At 47.5% G+C, this 18,504-nt stretch overlaps 5 protein-coding genes across 5 annotated transcripts; 4 read left to right on the forward strand and 1 right to left on the reverse strand.

Annotated features, from left to right (window-relative positions):
- Nucleotides 1–610: 610 nt before the first annotated feature.
- On the forward strand, nt 611–4,055 carry RhiXN_05209 (uncharacterized protein; the record flags this gene model as incomplete). Its single annotated transcript, XM_043325025.1, has 6 exons — nt 611–629; nt 689–995; nt 1,052–1,293; nt 1,358–1,646; nt 1,703–1,935; nt 1,987–4,055. The coding sequence occupies 6 exons, from the start codon at nt 611–613 to the stop codon at nt 4,053–4,055; spliced, it is 3,159 nt and encodes a 1,052-aa protein (XP_043177444.1).
- Nucleotides 4,056–6,146: 2,091 nt separating this feature from the next.
- Nucleotides 6,147–8,825, reverse strand: RhiXN_05210 (engulfment and cell motility protein 3; the record flags this gene model as incomplete). The annotated part of the gene is made up of 17 exons (XM_043325026.1): nt 6,147–6,326; nt 6,382–6,465; nt 6,522–6,696; nt 6,750–6,850; nt 6,906–6,951; nt 7,005–7,070; nt 7,123–7,201; nt 7,255–7,312; nt 7,365–7,418; nt 7,471–7,509; nt 7,568–7,846; nt 7,905–8,004; nt 8,066–8,352; nt 8,409–8,576; nt 8,633–8,648; nt 8,680–8,745; nt 8,800–8,825. 17 exons carry the CDS (start codon nt 8,823–8,825, stop codon nt 6,147–6,149), a joined length of 1,824 nt encoding a protein of 607 aa, XP_043177445.1.
- Nucleotides 8,826–10,158: 1,333 nt separating this feature from the next.
- RhiXN_05211 (uncharacterized protein) lies at nt 10,159–11,810 on the forward strand (the record flags this gene model as incomplete). The annotated part of the gene is made up of 7 exons (XM_043325027.1): nt 10,159–10,215; nt 10,274–10,387; nt 10,449–10,527; nt 10,586–11,066; nt 11,116–11,272; nt 11,331–11,706; nt 11,761–11,810. The coding sequence occupies 7 exons, from the start codon at nt 10,159–10,161 to the stop codon at nt 11,808–11,810; spliced, it is 1,314 nt and encodes a 437-aa protein (XP_043177446.1).
- Nucleotides 11,811–13,758: 1,948 nt separating this feature from the next.
- On the forward strand, nt 13,759–15,285 carry RhiXN_05212 (uncharacterized protein; the record flags this gene model as incomplete). The annotated part of the gene is made up of 5 exons (XM_043325028.1): nt 13,759–14,008; nt 14,088–14,334; nt 14,384–14,877; nt 14,940–15,127; nt 15,178–15,285. The coding sequence occupies 5 exons, from the start codon at nt 13,759–13,761 to the stop codon at nt 15,283–15,285; spliced, it is 1,287 nt and encodes a 428-aa protein (XP_043177447.1).
- Nucleotides 15,286–16,758: 1,473 nt separating this feature from the next.
- On the forward strand, nt 16,759–18,306 carry RhiXN_05213 (uncharacterized protein; the record flags this gene model as incomplete). Its single annotated transcript, XM_043325029.1, has 6 exons — nt 16,759–17,003; nt 17,053–17,314; nt 17,378–17,506; nt 17,554–17,844; nt 17,897–17,933; nt 17,984–18,306. 6 exons carry the CDS (start codon nt 16,759–16,761, stop codon nt 18,304–18,306), a joined length of 1,287 nt encoding a protein of 428 aa, XP_043177448.1.
- Between the last annotated feature and the right edge of the window lie 198 nt (nt 18,307–18,504).

Below are 18,504 nucleotides of genomic sequence, written 5' to 3' on the forward strand. Positions count from 1 at the left end.
CTTTGTACAGTAGACGCACGGTTGGCCCACCCACCTGTGCTTTGCTCGAATCCACTACCGTTCTTGGGCACGTCGCATTGCGGCGTGCCTGGCTCCACTACCCGCCGTTTCCTGCTGCACTTTCCCCTTAGGAAGTCGATACCGACTCCTCCACCTGGGTCGCACCGCGGGCACAGGCTGAAAACCAAGCTAACTGGGGGTTAATTTGGTGGCACGTGTACCGGAACCGCTTTGGCAAAACATAGCCACTTGATTCCGACCGGATGTAGCATTACATCAACTGGGTGGCAACATTGTTCGCTCCTCCCCAAGCTCATTACTATATCTCTTGAGCCGCAACATGGCGCGACTCAAGGGAAGCCTTTCGAAACTTATCCTGGGGCTTATCCTGCTGAATTGTGTATATTGCCGAAGAATCAATACTACGATCTACGACACAAATAGTGACCATATAACCTACTCGCCCGAAGGCAATTTCTGTGTTCGATGGAGCAATTATATATTCTGGAGATCATGCGATCGCTGGGTAAAGCCATGGGAATCTGTGGTATATCGCAGCCAAGGCAAGCTGGCGGCACTCCATCGTAGCCTCGATCACAAACAAATTAGAATGAACATCGATTTTCAAGGTAAGCTTTTGTGACAATCCATCGACACAATCCTATTGACCTGTTGGTTTTGATAACAGGTTCTGCGATATGGCTCTATGGTCCCCCTCGAAGTCAGCTGCAAGCAATTCCTATGGATTATAAAATATGTCTATACGAAATCCGCTCTATGGCGTCCGATGCTGTCTGTTTTCGAGTGGATGTTGCCGAAGCCTATTCCTTTGCCGACAGCTTCGACACGCCGGTGGTTATTTTCGCAAAGGGCGGTTTAAAAAACTGCGAACATCGAATTGTTGTTTCTGTCGGCGACCCCGTGGACGAAGTAGATAGGTACCGAGGAATCCAGTTCTCCCACGCCGTTTACGCAACCGAGAGACCAACCCCATGGTTCGTAACAATAAAAATGAACTGTCAAGGCTCTGACACAGTATTCCGTATTTCAGGCCCACTGAAGAAGATAGTTGGCGGTTTCGTGAAGTTGCCATGCATGATACGCATCCTTTACTATCTTACTGGCCTAAGAGTCCTGTTTCATCTAGCTGGTGGCCATGGGAGTCCTCTGAATTATCCGGGTGGTTCAATAAAAAGTACAGAGCTGAGGATGGCTCCTGGGTGTCGTGGCACGAATTGCGGTCGCGGGGTGAATCAGACCTGGGCGAATGGGGATTAGATGCAACTGTAACAGGTAATATCTGCCGTCTCTTTTGGTTGCTAGAGTCGCTTAATTCCATTTCCATTGTTCTACGTAGCCGGTGTCGTCGCCATATACGGTATTCCAAAGGCACGCATTACTGACATCAACTCTCTCATTAATATATGTGTGCGGATTGACTCAGGCTCGTGCGAGCACGTAGACGTCCAGCACGCTTACCTGAATACTGAGCATCATCAGGAGGCGATCTTGCTGTGGCGGAACCAAGCGCTTGACTCTTACCGGCAGACACGTGTATCTATTCGGCTGATTAAAACTAGCGATAGTAACTTGAAGGTATTCCCATTCAAGGCCCTTCATTACTGGGAGCAACAGGAGTATTCCAGGTACGCCTAAGTTTACTAGTGCTCTATTGTGGTGTATAAATAGACTGTCGCGCTAGCCCTGATCCACCAGTGGGTCGACTCGAAAATGTTGCCGTGGCGCACGACGACCGGGCTATTGCATACCACCCCGGAAGCCGCTGTGTGAAACATTTTGCATGGTGGTGTACAGGGTGGTTTGATCCTTGGAGATGGAGGGAGGACGGGCCATCTGGATCCGTCCTGACCTATCGTAGCACAGTTTCATCTTATAGAACGACAGAAGATCCCTCGATAACAATGGACTTTCAAGGTGATGCAATTTCAGCCCAGATGCCGAGTGTATGACTGATTTTGCGCATAGGATCCGCCGTGTATGTGTATGGCGCTCCGAAATCTTTTATGAAAGATGGGTTTGCACCGCAACACGTCTGTCTCAACGATATATGCCACGTTGTTGATCTCGAGCAGGCATATTTAAATGCCCTAGAGGCCCCTTTTGAGTCAACTTCCACCCGGTCCTTCGAGTCTTTGGATAGCGTGAGCAATGCAACAGTGTTGTCGCCAATCCATCCCGAGCTCGACCCTGTTCTGATTTGGAGCATGACTGGACTGGATGACATGGCTCAGCATTCTTTGCGCCTTGCACTCGCAGCATTGCCATCAGGAGATGATACAGAAATGACGATTGCCAAGGTTGTGTACACGAAGGTCATATATGAGTCTGGAAAGTCGCGACCGGACACCCCAGTACCACAACCAGATAACACCGATGGAGGACCCATATATCCGCCTCATGCTGTCAAGTGGGCACCTCGACCCCTACCATCACCACCTTCATCGCCACCCCCCAGCCTCCCACTACCACCTGCACCACCACCTCGCCAAAGACCGAGAGGCGAAACTTCAATATGGCCTTTCATCATTTGGCCATCGTTCGGAATGTTTGCTTTCCTATCTTTGCTCCTGTGTTGTCTCCCATGTAACGAATCACCCGAGAGGAGACGAATTCGACCCGAATCACCGCCTCCACCTTATGTACCGCCCGCTAGGCCACGACCGCCTTCTCAAAAGCCAGAAGCATATTCAGTCCAACCAGGTCCAAGGGAGCCGCAAAAACCAACTCCTCCGGTATACTATACACACTCCAGCACAGTTCGTAGTGGTCCGTCTTCAACTCGCGCTGATCCTGGTGTTCCCGAATTTAGCAGAGCCGTGCGGAAATCCAACCCGGGGACCTCTGAACCACAACAAGTATTGCCTTCTCCCGGTCCTTCCACAAAGTTGAGGATGCCAAACCCGCTCATACTGGTAAAAGACCAAAATAATGCCGGCCCTTGTCCGGGGTCGAATGTTGCACCTCAGAAACCGGAGTATACCGAGAATGCCCAAACGCAACCCATGGCTCCTCCAAGCCAAAAATCATCGGATTCACCTACCAGCACTTCGAACCAAGTGAAAAATATCGCTAGCCCAATTCCAGGCTATGATTCAAGTTGTACTATTCCTAAAGCCCCTTCTTACCCAGCACCCCGTTTAGTACCGGAGCGTGCAAGCTCGGCTAGTTACAGCATTGCCTCTTCGTCGCGGGTTCCACCGAATGATGCAACTCGCCAACCACCCCGTACCACCCTCCCAAATCCTCGAGCTCCATTGAACACCCACCACGCTATCTCGACTACTGTTACAAACTCTTCCCCATGGGTTGCGAGTAAAATCGATAGCAGGGTTCGTCGTACCGAAAGGGATATTTCGCATAGAGCCACGCCCTTGAATACAGATATCGATCCTCAAGTAATCCCAAATCGCTCACGACGCTCTAGAGCTCAAGAAACCAGAGGCCAAAGCACTAGTGATATGCATCGTCCTAAACCACAGACCCCAGTACCTCAGGCGCGCGCATACACTCACACCCCAGCACTGGCTCAATGGATAGAAAGTCAAGGATACCGGATTGACCGCTTGATGGATGCAACTCCAAGGAATGCGCACGTTGTTTCCGGTCCATACACTAGAGCACGGAGGAATCAGGGACTCCCACGAAATGCAATGCCCCCTTTCAATACTGCCGTTCAAGGTATCTCAGAACCAGGCCCGGGAAATACAAATTGGCATACACAACGATCAGTCGCAGAACAAAGTGGCCGGGCTCCAGTGACCTCGAATGTACCAGCAGACCGGGAGTTTACGCACAGGAATCGACGCGAACAAGGGTGGGGAGAGTTAGAAGGCAATCAAAGGGCGATTCCTATCCGAAATCATACCAATGAGAGCTCAAATAACAATTCCATGCGAATCGAAATTGATCCGAGGCAAGAGGAAACAAGAAACGAAGTCGGCGGTGCAGGAAACAGCTCGGGAAACACGAGCGCAAGGCGTTACAGAAATAACCGGCGATCAAATAGGGCCAGAAGCGGCCAAGGACAGCGCTGAGAGCACTTGGATAGATAACATGTGGTCAACAGATTAAGTTTTCACTCTTCCAACTGGCTTCGTACACTAGTGTACGTTAGGTGTATGATTCGCATGTATGTAACCTGTGCTTCTGTGATAAATATGATTGCACTTGATTCTGCATGAATCAACACGGAATACTCAATAATCCAGAGCAGTGCTTGTGACGTTAATAGGATACGAAAATCTAAAAAAGCTTACCACGTCTATAACTATTAGCCTATTGGGCACATGAGAAAGGTTTCTGCCTGTTGAGAGATTAATTAGCAAAAACTAGTACTAGAATACTTGGCTGACATGTGTGCAGTGCCAGAGGTTTGAATTCACACGATTGCAGGTAAACAATTGATCGTCCATCGCAGTTTTGATCACGAACTGGCATCCGTGATCATCGGATTCGAAGGTACGGTTCCCGAAATTTCTGCTTCTTTGGTTGATAAATAATGCGCTAGGATATGCAATATGGTTTCATGACCTTTCCCATAACGAACTGATTGCTATTTAGGTGACTGAAATCCGCTTTTGCGGGAATCATCGCATGTACACATAGTACTCAAACTAGGTCGCTACCAAACTTGTGTTGCAAATATACATACCTGGTCGCCAATTGTAACTCACCACCCGTAGCTTAGGTCCTTGTCAAAGGAGACCACAGGGTCAAAAACATCAATTGTTGGTTCCAACGATGACCCGGAAGATGAAACAAACTTAGGAGGATACCAAAGAGTTCAATCCCTCATCCGATATCGAGCGGTTCAGTCCCTAGCGTGTATTGAGGCGGCTGGATATCGAAGTAGAGTTTGGCTTATGACAAACTTTTCCTGGCCAGTTTGCATCCATCGAAGAAGGATCACTGGTGTTCCAGACAAGTTGTAGTGCGTGGTGTGCGCCCTTTATTTTTAAGACCTTTGGGAGCAATGGTAAGTTATTTCTGAGTAGGCCGTTGCTTTGGCATTCTTGTGTCAAGTTAGTCTTCTAAGATTTGTCCAAACGGGCATGGAGCTATCGTGCCGGCCTCGGGCTCTTTCATACTTGCCTTTGTATTTACATCAAGGCCGGTCACGAGACAGCGTCCCTCCCCGGATATCCCAATGCCATAATCCAATATCTCACATGAGGGCCCAAATTATCCATTCTACGCTACTAAGTAGGTATCTCGAGGGCTTCTTCCGAGATTTCATACCCCTGTCCGGCCACCGTCGCCATCACCACTGCACAATTCCCCCTGGGTGGTTTAGATTGGTTGCTTGCTCACACCGCCATGATCCTTTAAATTTGTCTAGTTCCTCTGATTGCTTTCCTAACTGCTGTGCAGTTTATGGTTATTATAGCTATGAGCGCTTTAGCGGCTTTGATAACGGCTATCTCTGAGTAGAATTGCGGTGCTAATACGTTGGCTCCGAAGTAGGAACTTTCTATCTTTAGCTAGTACTAAGTATCTTATATTTGCATATACGCAGCTCTTTGCTTTAGTGGGATACGCCATCATAATTCCTTATCTGAGTCGTACACAAGCTGTTCTTCTAGTCCTCAGCCTGGATGTTATGTTTATTTGGCCGTCGAGTAAACAACATATACACTCTCCTTATATTTACATTACATATATGTCCTGCTTGTTCTGATGCTAGTAGGTCAGAAGCAAATCAACCCCAACATAATTGGGTGTATTTTAGCATTGGTGAGCATTTACGCGTCGAGTAACCAGTCACGCTAGTTGGAATGGCATGTAAGATAATAACAGAATAGGTGCATAAGAGTTGAACGAAGATAATGGAAACGAGCGCTCAGGCAAAGAAAAAATTTGTATCAGAGGGGGGTATTCCTGGAGGTAAGTGAGAAGGTATTTCTGCCTTCTCCCCGGAAAGATCTGGCGAAGACCATAAGTCATGTTTGAGATGTCCCATATTGAAACAAGGCTCACCAAGCAGTTTGATTTTCAAACCAATTTCAGTTAATGCCTGCACAAACTCTGCGGTTTCAGTAGTCGCACATGGCCTCCATCCTTGCGTAACATGTTCAAGCCATCAGTCCAATCTGAGAATCGGGATGCATTCTCGGCAACTTGATCGGCTAGGGAGTGCTTGATGGCTGCTGTTGTTCCGATTGATCCCGAGACCTTTCAGACATCAGAGAAAATGAGAGGGGAGAGACGGAAGGAGGCGACGTTGGGGAGGTAATGTCGCCACTTCCGTAGGCCACGTTATGGGGGACCGCGCAAGTTTCGGTTGCCACTTCAGCGATCAAAGCAACCTCAACTACATGGTCTGTTTAGCAATTTCACCAACAACCAGGTCCTCCAACGTACTGCGCTCTGGTAGTCTTCAATACCACCTCTGATTGGTATCTTCATTGCACTATCCAAATAGTAGATGAAGCGCATGGTTTTATCCTAAAACGTAGCCATGATGAGTTCCAGCCATCCAAATGAAAAATACGCATACACACCAAGCGCATGAATCTCCAGGGGCGCTGTGGTCTAACGGGAGCTGAATAGGATTCTCTCGCAGAAGGCGAGCTGGCTGGTATGCCGTTAACAAACCATGCGCCTTGCATCAAGCACTGTATGCGTTGTTGGCGCACAAATGCATACGATTCTTTGTACAGTTTTGCACGAAGATTTCTGTATTGGTTGGGCTTAGTTCCCTTGCTATCTCTCGAAAAAACCCGACTCACCGGACGGGAGGTTTATTGAGCAGGTCGTCTGTAAGCTCCAGCTCTTTCATCTGGCGCTCACGTATATCACGGTATTCACTGGTAACAAAGTCTGATTCCATCTAGTGCAAACACTGTCAAGGATACGCATTGGATCGGGTCAGAGATGGGCACTACCTCATGCCATGACCGGGTGCTTTCATCCCGTAGGGCAAACTTGATCCTATGCAATGATATATAAGCTAACATCCTCAGAACCTACCAAACGCCACGTACTGGCTTTGAACCAAAGCTGCGACTCTAGCGAAATCATCCGCACTGGCGGAACTCTCGCTCCACAGACTGGTTTGATCACTTTAGCAGAAATAAGCTTTACTAGCTTTGCGTAACTTACCGAAGGAAAAGCTGTAAAGCAATGGTATGTACGCGGTGAAAACCAAGGAAAAATGGAAGGAACGACGTTGAAGTAGAATCTGTAGTTTAAAGTTGTCAACAATGGCTCTGACTCGGCAAAGTTGTCGTTTACAGCCGGGTCCAAATATCGCCCAATGTTCGGTCAAAATTTCGACAACTTCGTTAGATGCCTGGTGGAAGAAAAGTCCATGAGCCAGATTTCAAACAAAAAAAAGCCCTGACCTGGATAATTGGGCAACGCCGATTAGGAGGTCGGCTGACTTGTTCCAAAACGACCTGACCGATTATCAGCCTCAGTAGATTAAACACCACCTACGCTTCGGCTAACCTTGGCAAAATGGTCGGGGTCAGTCTGAACAAAAGTGCGCTGCAGAGTATATGGTTGGACGTCTTACTCAGTCAAAGTGGGTAATAGCTTACCAAACAGTCGAGTCCGAGAATTCCAACCTGAGCAAAATCCGACTCATGTTGCCGGTCGGGCACCCTAGGAGAGACCATTGCTCACCCTCAAATGCCAGTCGGTCCGGCTTCCCAGCGTTTCCCAGACGCGCTGCGATCCAAACGTAAGTGAGGACCGCTTGGACAGCGTGTAGTTCTACATCAACCGGTGTAGTTTTTCGCAGATAGGTAATTCGCATTAGATGAGCTTGAAAATCCAAGATGGAGGAAGAGAGATCTGCAGACGCATGCGAAGCCATCAACCGCTGCCGGAATAATGGGTTAGTACAAGTAAAAAATACCAAAAATGTCAGTCCCACTCACTCGGACAACATTCCGAATGTTCAGTCGTTCCAGCTCGTCGATAAGCTCTGGTGCGTGGGCGTCGGATGCATTGGACAATAGCGAGTTGATTAGCATCATCCTGGCAAACAATGTATCATCTTTTTTTACTTCTTTGCCTCAAAATTAATAGTTCAACTCACCCTCCCAGAGCCATGCCACTCTCGGCCATAGTGAGTCGGGCCACAATCACAGATAATGTGTTGGGTGAACGTTGTAGCTGCGCCCAAACTACCTCAAAGCCATATCGATACACGCTCCCTGGGAGCGGTGAAGGCGACAGTTCGGCAGCAGGCGTTGTTGCACTTGAGGAAGGCATGACACCAGCATCGAGCCCGGATCGTGGGTCGGCTTCAACTAATCGCTTGAGTATGGATGTTGCAGGGCGGATTACATTGATAGGGTTAGAGTTGGACAAAATATCGACGATCTGTATCGGGATCGGGTTAAACTAAACGAACCGACACAATCCACCTAATGGCCTACCAGGAGAATAAAGTTGGACTGAAGGTTATCCCAACCATAGTCGTTCTCCATCAAGTTTTGCATCGAAGTGAGAGCATAGGCCAATGTGTTCCCAGAGCTGTTCTCGATTGCGCCAATCAGCTCCCTTAGTCCATCACGCTTAAGGAACTCGTGAGTAAACTCGTGTTCCTATTACACAAATTGAGGTCAGACCAATGTTTTGCGCGCTACCTAGCAGTGTCCACTTGCCCGGATGTACTTCTGAAGAGAAAATAGAGCATGTTTGACCGACTCTTTGTCGGCGGCGTGTAGACGGTCTAGAATCTCGGTGGCTTCAATGACAGGGGAACTAACGAGTCTAAAACACTACTTCGTAAGGAGGGTTTAGGGAAAATATATCCGAGTTACTCACTTGAGGTTGGCTTTGTCTCGTATCATTCTGCGCAGGTTGTCGTCGGTAACTAGCTCATCTCGGTCGTCACGCAGGGCAAAAAGAAGGGGAGGTTCCTGAATTTTAAGACTTATACAAAGTTGTCTTATTACATCAGTGACCGGCTAGAGGTTGCAATAGTCGATGAGGTGAAACGACATCGAGCTCATAAGTTGTACTGAACGAGGAAGGTGCTTGACAAAATATGATACTAACAAGGGTCGGATCTATCCTCGCACGGACCTAAATTGAAAGATAGTACGTGATACTGGAAGTTGGGATGCGCCGATGTGAATCTTACAGTAACACCGTCTTTCGTGGACACCAAATTGGTTGGGACTAGAACCGAACGAGGCCTTGATGAATCATGTTTACTGGGGTGTGCACTGACAACACTCATAGGTATAGAATATTAGGAGCGCAATTGTCTTGTCCGCCAGAAAGGAACGTTGAGCCCGTCAACAAACGGGAGGTGAGAGTCAAAGTGGAAAATAAGCGCCGGTCCTGTCCGGATAACCTTATAGAGTGGCGTAGTTTATGATTCAGAAGTCCGGTGGCACAAAGGACATATATATGTACACTGGATCACAACGTCACAAGCACTGTCACTTTAAGATAAAAGCAAACCCCTGCGAACTGTACCATGGTCAGTCAGATACGTTCAGATTAAACCATGATAAAGCCAAGTCAGGAATGCGAAGTGGTCATCCAACGTTGTCCAGGTGATCTAGAACAACTCAGACTGACGTGCAAATATTCGAAAGATTCATCATGCAAAAAAGCTAGGCAAGGAGACTTACATGTACAGCGAGGTGTATCGTTTCAGTAAAAATGATTTGCTTCCGGGACCTTTGACGACCGCATGTGTCCCTGAGACCCTATTTCCAACACAATATTCCCGTGGCGAGATCTTCGGAAGGCGAATTTTGACCTTGGCGACAACAGCACCGGTTCACCTCGAACTCCGGTACCAGGAGGACGTTACCCAGCACACCTCATTTTTGGATTGTCCTTGAACAGCTCAAACTCGGCAGCAAGAAATCTGGGTCCTGAAAGCTTTTTGAAGCAGCCGTCTAGAGTTTAATCCCACATCCATCAGCTTTAGGGTGAAGGACTTACTGTGGGGGAGATACTGGATCCTTAACCAGGGGCTACTCGGGCCTATAAAACACCTGGGCAATCCCACTCGGCCAGAGTTCTACCTCAGCTCCCTCGGAATCTAGATCCGATCTCGAGCTCTGCTCTATGTCTCAGCGTTGTCGAGCATTTTCACACGAGTCTCGCCCCATTACTGCTTCAGCTTAACTACACCTTCCCCTCGATTATTTACTCCTAATCATAATGACTGCTACCAGTAGCTTGAATGCTCTATTGCGCCTTGAGGATAATCTAACTACGGTAAGTTTTCGCCACCTCCTATCCATCGCCCCTTTTGATCTTCTAATCCCTGGGAAAGTCGAATGGTCCCAGATTATCTGTCGCTGCCTATGGCGACAGCTTCGTCGGGCCACTTTTTGTCTTGAAGAAGAACACTATGCACATCAAACGATTCTCCGGCTCAACAGCAAAGGTGCGTGACTTATCACAGCAGATTAACCGATCGATAAAGTACTAAGCCATATGCGTAATAGGGGCTCCAAAATATAAATTCGGTATCACAAACTGGCCCACGGTTGACTCAATCTCTGGATAGTCACATGCCTGACCATGGTACGTAGAAATTACCCTGTTTTGATCAAGTGCCCGCTCAAGCGACCGACTATCACAGTGGTACTTGTTTTTGGGCATGTTGATCTTCACATAACATACCTTTACAAAGCTCTCGACTCGCAACTCACATCCGAAAAACCGCCTGAGCCTGGTACATTTGTTCGATCAATCTTTGATGCATACACCAAGTTCCTACTAGATGAAATTCTTCCACGAAGGAAGGGAGCCAGCAAAGACGGGGAATCTGGATATTTACACGGCGTTCACATCGTTTCTGTGGTCATGCCATGCGTTACCGATGAGCATCTTGACCGGTCTGCACAAAAGTACAACCAAAAGTCTCAGGAATTTCGGAAACTCCAGGGTTTGCGTTTGGTAGACTCTGCTTGTCCAACAGACCTGGCTACTCGATGCGAGATGGTACACGATTTCAACGAGATGATCAAAGACTTTTGCAAACAGCACAAACTCTATTACGTTGATCTGAACAAACACATAGCACCAGAGGTTGGAATCGTTCACAAGGAGTATCGGGACGTGTAAGTTCGTTTCTGTCATTTTTAATATCAACTGCTAAATGATTAACAGCGATCCTTCAACCATTCATGTAAAATGGGAGCCAACAATCCAGTTTTGGGTAAAGGAGCTCGCAAACACTGGTCTCAAAATGGAGGACGTTGATCCAAACATCGATGAGACCTTAGTCGAGTATGAGCTTAGCAAAATAGACCGTATGGCCAAAACTGTAAGTATACGTTTCAGATATACGGCTCCACGGGCTCACACACATCGCTTGCGTGTAGAGGCACAGACGTTTCGCAAGTGTTTCCGAAGCATCGCCTCCCATTTCCCGCGCACACCATACTCCCACGCCTTCCATCTCTTCCGCTTTCACGCTTAGCCCCGTCTCTGTTGGAGACGGTGCTCCCTGGCGGCGGTCTCACGCACAAAGTGTCTCTACCACGATTTCTCCACTAAAGTCCAACAATGAGTCACCTGGTATATATCGCCCGCCCCATATGACAGGCGCCACAGGTCTAAGCGGCGGGGAGTACGGACGACGACGGGGAGCGACTATTACCTCGGGGCCACCAAAGGTTGATGGCCGGTTGTTTGAGGACTCGTGGCGAACCCCAGGCCGATCGAGGGCGCCTTCGGAAAGTATTTTTGGCCATACACGTAAGTCGTTTGTCCGTTTAGTATGCCTTTGACTTTGCTCATCCATTGGATCAGGACACAATTCTGTGGCGACGGCTGGTGGTGGATGGGGAACCCGCCGCTGAATACCTTATTAGCTTGGATCATTGTATTCTTTATCACTAGTGCTTTCTTTTCCTGCTTTCTCACTGTGCATGTATTTTGTAGTAATTACTACCGGATGTACTGTAACATGCCACTTCCCTCTAGCTCTCTACACGACCCCCTGGGTTGGCGTGAAGCCTTGGGTCACAGTAAGGTTCGACGTTTAGATGCATCGATTTCGGATCGACCGACTATGTGGGCGAATAAAAGGCCACATGTTCTTATTGACATATGCCACCAGGGATTCAAGAGCCGTGTGACGGCTGTAGCCACCCTTAAGCAGTAGGGCGTATCGTGCTTAAAGCTGGGATGAAATCGATAACGCAGTTTCTTGCGTTTATAGATCCTTAGGATCTCTAACACATCATGATCACTTACTAGGAAAATGGATAGCACCGCTGGCATCATTCTAGTATGCTATGTGCACAGGCTTTGGCGGGCCCGCAATGTAGATCTGGGCCCAATCGCTCGCATCTGAGTGCCTGAGCTATCATCTCCAATTTTGGGCTTATAGACGGGGTTAATGAAGATCGCGATGGGGTCCCAAACATCGCGATAAGATGTGAAGAATTCGATATTTGCCGTGGCTGTACCGAAATGATTGCCATTTGCCCTGGCGACCGCCTCACCAGTAGCAACAGTTATCGAGGTTATAGTTAACACAAAGGACTCAGAGGGTACTATGGCCATGCAAGTCACCAAGATGTCATAGAGGTTATGGTATTTAAGTGAGCATAGCTCTATCAATAGTAAATATACACCATAAGAGGATCCAGCAAATTCATTACTAATGCCAAACTTACCAGCAGAAGTCTATAGAAATTCAGTAGCTGTGTCTGGGGGACGCTCAAACGAATCTTATCCATGAACAAGTGCACAATAAGTATACAGGAGAGGATACCACCATGGCAGGGAAACATTGCAAGTCATCGGGGGAATAGTTGAAAAGCCTTTGGCTGAATTCGATTGAATTATTGGAACAAACACCTTATGAGCTGATCTGAGGCTGAAGACAGAATCGCTGTATTACAAAGACTAAAGGGAACGTTTTAATAGCATCAGATACGAGGTCAGAATAAAGTATACTACACTTAAGGGGAGGGAGAGCTATCTAGATCGATAGCTCCCGTGTTTCTCCTTCTCCTCAACATTTTGAATGAAGCGCAGCAGTAAACAAGGTGTTACCTGTAAACAAGCTGAAACAAGAATGGTTCAAATATAAATGTAAGCATGACTGAAAACTATCTACACACATTTTAACCGCATTTAGTTTCAGAAAAGCCACAGGACTTTAGTGTCGGTCTTGAGGTATTCAGATAATTAATATTGGAGATGACCCACAAAAACGCTCTAAATTATGTACAGAGCACGTTATCTAGAGCTCAAAAGAAATACTCGGCTGTTTGAATGCGCAGAGGAGCGAGAAAGCAGGACCCATACTCAGAGCTAGCTTGTCCAACATCGCCATATTATCTACTTAGCTGAGGTTCAGAATCATATTGACCATACGCAAGTCACAGCAGAACAGCAGGTAAGAGGATCGTGGGAGACTGAATATGAGTGTGTAGAGGAGAAAATCACTGCTTAGTATCTTTGGTTTATCTTTTACTGGGCTTGGTATACACGAGATATAATTTATATAGCAAAGTAGAACACTAGATTAGCCTGCGGCCTCTGCGCGAGCATTTTAGGTGTCAATTGAATATGTTATTGTTTATACTCTGTATCGTGCTATTCATGGCATGTGCTCCAGCAGTACCCAACGATAATACGCATATACCAAGTCCTCAGCTTTCGTGATACATAGTGATTCTAGTCACGTGACACAGTCACACGCTAGTCATGTGATAAGGTTTGAACTCCAGACCAAACACGGACGGGGTTGCCACTTGATAACCATTTTCGTCCAACCCGTTTCTACAACCAGACATGCGTACACAAGAAAATCCCACATTTGTAGAGTCTGATTATGAAGAGGGAGACAGTTGGCAAGCCAAGCTTCTTGCAGACGCCGACAGCGATTCAGATTCGTCGCAGAATCAGCCTGACGAGGGTATTCAACCTTTCGTGTTGTCTCCGGATATAACAACTCAAGTCAACCCATCACCAAGCAAACTCAACACTGTTGCTCCTAGAATCATACCATCCAAGACACCATGGCATTTATCTGGAAGCTTGTGTGGGTTATATCTTGTAGACCAAGGGAATCACACTCACCTATTGTAGTCGATATGTCCTGATGGGGTACTTGTTGTCAGTTGCGCTTCGGAGCGCTACATTCGAAACCTTTCCGGAGACTCTGTGCAAAGTTCCAACATTATCCCGCTATTTTCCTCATTGCACTCAGGAATTTCGCGAGCCACTAGCAGGGAAACCAGTTATCACACCCGACTTTATCACACTCTCTCGGTTGCAATCTAGGCTAGAATATGTAATGGAAGATAGCGCAAGTAGCTCTCTGGTTGCGATTGACATCAAAGACTCGGAGATGGCGTTGCGAGACCTGTAAGTCACCCGTGTGTTGGATGTGTTCTGAAACTAAAGCGCTCGCCAGTGTCACTCGGGTTAAAGTTAGCTCACTTAGTAGCAAGGAAATTCTAGGGCGTAATCTTGAGCTCTTTGTTGAAGACGCCAGAGTCACCAGCGGAAATCTGCAACAGTTTGGTAGCCGTGTGTGGGGCGCGGTCGATCGAATTGTGTCGTTGAACGAGCACACGCTTGTTACACTTGAGGTCGCCTCGCTCGAGGCCCCAGGAGGATCTTTAGACAGTATTATTAACTTTTTTGCACCTGCTGAGCACAATTCGGTTACAACTCGCAGAGAAATCATGGAGGACCTCTGGCTCCAAGCAATTGAAGTAATGGACAAAACACTTCGCAAACTGATCCACGAAGCACAGGACAACGTCGGTTCATTGCAACGATTAAAGGAAAAACTCGACAACATTCAGGACATGGCTATCCGGGAAGAGGATCAAATTCGGGCCGAGGAGGAAAAAACAAAGCGCGATGCGCGATGGTCAACGCGGTTTAAATCAAAAGATCAAGGTGAGCATTTGACGGAGTTGTGTATGTGTGTGGAGCTCGAGTTAACAACCGTGCTCTCTCAGGGAAACAACAAAATCCCAGTGCCAGCCTCGAGCTCCTTCAGACGATTCAAGACGACCGCAAGCGCGCCCTAAATCATGTGGCGGATGTGTTATTCAAGCTCGAGCAAATGTCCCAAGACTTGCATAATTTGAGGGAAGGAGTGGCAACCCCGTTAATAATAGCCGGCTCCGCCCAAGTTCCTATCGAGGTAAACGGATGCTGCTCGTGTGCATATAACCTCTACTTACATAGTTCTAGTCACACATCAAACATATACGAAGCGGAACGGATCGACTAATGAATGGGCAAACTCGCATGAGGGGAATCGAAGACGAATATCGCCGGAAGAAATTCTCTTCTGACTAGTTTGTTTTGATTGACGCTTCCGAAGAGCTCTTGTTTCGATTTTTTGAGTTGGTTTGAGGATGTACTTGTAGATCGGCAATAACTATAGTTAGTTACCGCACGTACCAAAGTGACTTATCCATACGAGCGAAACGCTATGTTCTTAAGTCCCTGTGATTTGCGACTTATAGGGTGGGATCCTCTTGCAGCGATGCAACCAACTGTGACAACATTCATATATATATCCATCCTAAGTCAAGCGCATTATCAAAATCCGAATTGTTCCCCAATCAAGAATTGGCACAGTAGTGGTGCAATCTGACAACACCTTTGTTTCCATTAAATCAGTATTCAGCCTACATGTTGGTCAATAAGTGCATGGAAACTACCCCATGCACCTAAAGATACGCGCTCCACTACGACCAGCTCATCGCAATTCAAGCAAGGGTCAAGTGCGCGGACTAGCATTCTCGCCGTCGGTTACATGAGTAGCATGTAATATTTGTGACCGACCGCATTCCGTAAATTGACCGTACGCTTGCCAAGTACCAGAAAATTGTAACCAAGCAGCCTAATATTAATTAGCTAGGAGAGCTTTCTCCTAGCAAGCATGTTTTGTCGATCCTCTGTTTTGGTTGGCATCGAATATGATGAACATATACCAAGCGAAGCACCCGAAAGTTTTCAGGTTACACCTAGGAGTATACTCAATCAGGTATATAGATCTCGCTGGTAATGACATCCATGTGGAATATCTGAAAGTATCTAAACGAGACAAAGGGCTGCCAGGGGACTTCTGCGCAAACCTTGAGCAAGTATCGGCTTTGTAATATCGAATCGCTGCCAACTTGGTTGTCGCTCACGTCCGATGCGTTGCTGTTAGCCCAAAGGAGAATGGGTTTGGACACATTTTTTCTTGCTCGCGCTCTTGTTCACAGTGAACCATGAGTGAACCGTGAGTGAGCCCGTTTTACTACCTACACCAAGCAGCGAAGTGGATATAAAAGGATATTTGCGAGTATGTTAGACCGCTATAAAACTCGAGTGTGTCGTGACAACAAGTACGCAGCGTTGTGTGTCTTGGTAGTTAGTAGGTCTTTTGTTACAATATATGCAGAAACGTAAAGCGAAACAGGTTGGAAAAGGAAGTACACATCAAAGGAAGTCGTGTGATTATGTCATCCGATCGTGCGGAGCGTGACCCCCCGAGTCGGTGTCCCTTACGCCGGCGGTAACATTCCTATGTGGATGTTTGGTTCTCGCTGGTTGTGTTCTTGACTCCATCTGTGTCCTCACGAACAAAATCCGATTTTCCGAGCCAACGTCTGTTGTAACTTGAGGAGGAAGCACGAGCCAAAAACGTTGTTTGCTGCCTCGTGTTGCTCCATCAGGTTTGTTTAAGAGATCCCAGACGTTGGAGTGTCTCGTTCTTGGTTCTTTGAACGACGATCTCCCCGACTAGTACTCGACCGAGTAGGACTATAGAGGCACAGGATGCCGCCATTTACCCGAAGTGTTGCCAAAGCCCGTCTCCGGGATGTCAGTACTCCTCCAAGGACATACGCAGACCGCGTCTTGACCCAGATGCAAAGAGACTCGCTATGGGACTCCCAGGCTCCACCGCGCAAGTTCAGCGACGCACGTGGCCTCAAAGACTTGATCGAGATTGCCGTCGTCTTTGTCGTCGCCACAATCCTCGACATTACCAAGGACATTGTCATGATTAGCAAGAAACCCATGTAAGTCATCCCCATTGTCGTCGATGTCAGCTGACCGTGTTTGATATAGTGGATGGGTATTGGCAACTTATCTTGTGCTGATGGCCTTGTCTGGTACCAGCGAACTCTTTGTCAGGACGTTCATGTCCCCCGTTTGCTCATTGCCTCTCATATCGGGCCGTATCGAATACTGCAACCGCGATGAACTCAGTCGTCGGTTCTCCCCCGATTTCCCCAAGCTTGTCAGCTTGCAGTCCAGACTGGAGGATGTCATGGATGATTCCGCTAGCAGCTCCATAGTAGCTGTTGATATCAAGAACTCTGAGATGGCAGTCAGGGACCTGTGAGTTCTTCTTCGGTTGCGTTGCGCTCAACCATGTTTACGCCCGTATCAGACAACGCTCGTCAAGATAAGCACACTAGTGGCCAAGGACTCCCTCGTCGAGCGCCTCAACGAATTCGTTGTCGATGCCAAAACTGCTGGTCGAAACTTGCAGAGGTTTGGAGGCCGCGTTGGGGGTGCAGTCGATCAAATCGTCGCCATGAACGAATACGTACTCAAGTGCTCGAGAATACTGCCAAAGACTCCCAGGCCCAAATCTCTAGCGGCCCCGTACAACGTGTTATGAACGCAGTTTCGCCTATCAAGGTGTCTGGACCACAGGTCATTGCTGCTCGTCGAAAAGAAGTCGAAACGATGTGGTATCAGGCCACCGGTATGATGGATGCGACCATCCGCAAGTTGATTCACGAGGCAGAAGCAAATATTATTGCTTTGGATAAATTAGAGAGTCAGTTGGACCTCATTAATGAGATGATTTTACGCGAGGACGAAGGTATCCGTGCAAAAGCAGAAGAAGTCGTGAGTCGCTTAATTATGTTTTCGATCCTAATATTAACTATTGGCGCAACAGTTGGGTGAATTGTGGACCAAGCTCGGAGGGAACAAGAGTGAGTTGCAATATGAGCCCATTTGATATTCCAGCTAACTCCCTTTGCAGAAAAGTTGAACAGCTTCCGCTCCCATCGCATGCTCCTCAACGAAATTCGCACATATCGCAAACGTGCCTTGGCACACGTTTCGAGCACACTAGTCCAATTACAAGGGCTGTCTGCGGATTTGGACGATCTTAGGCAACGAGTCGTTACCCCTACACTGGCTGGCGAAGAAGCTGGTATCCCCCTTGAGGTTCATATCGGAAGCATGCAAAAGGGAACAGAACGACTACTGGAAGGCCGCAAACGTGCTCGCGAACGTGAAGATGCATATCTCCAAAAGGTGCTTTCCGAGGGTCAGGAGCGACCATCGATTTCCGCCAAGTGAAATATACCTCGATTCGTTCTCTAGCTAGACATGGAGTGGCTCTTTATGGTAGTTGTATGGCGCACGATATATTTATGTATTCTGAGGATCGGATTGTACGATTTATGTGGTTTGAAACGAATAATAGCGACGAATCTTACGACTTTTTCCCCCTCTTTTTTCTATTGCACACGTCAGTTTTGCGGCTGGATTTTCTCG

Source organism: Rhizoctonia solani, chromosome 2, assembly GCF_016906535.1.
Source record: "Rhizoctonia solani chromosome 2, complete sequence".
NCBI lineage: Eukaryota > Fungi > Basidiomycota > Agaricomycetes > Cantharellales > Ceratobasidiaceae > Rhizoctonia > Rhizoctonia solani.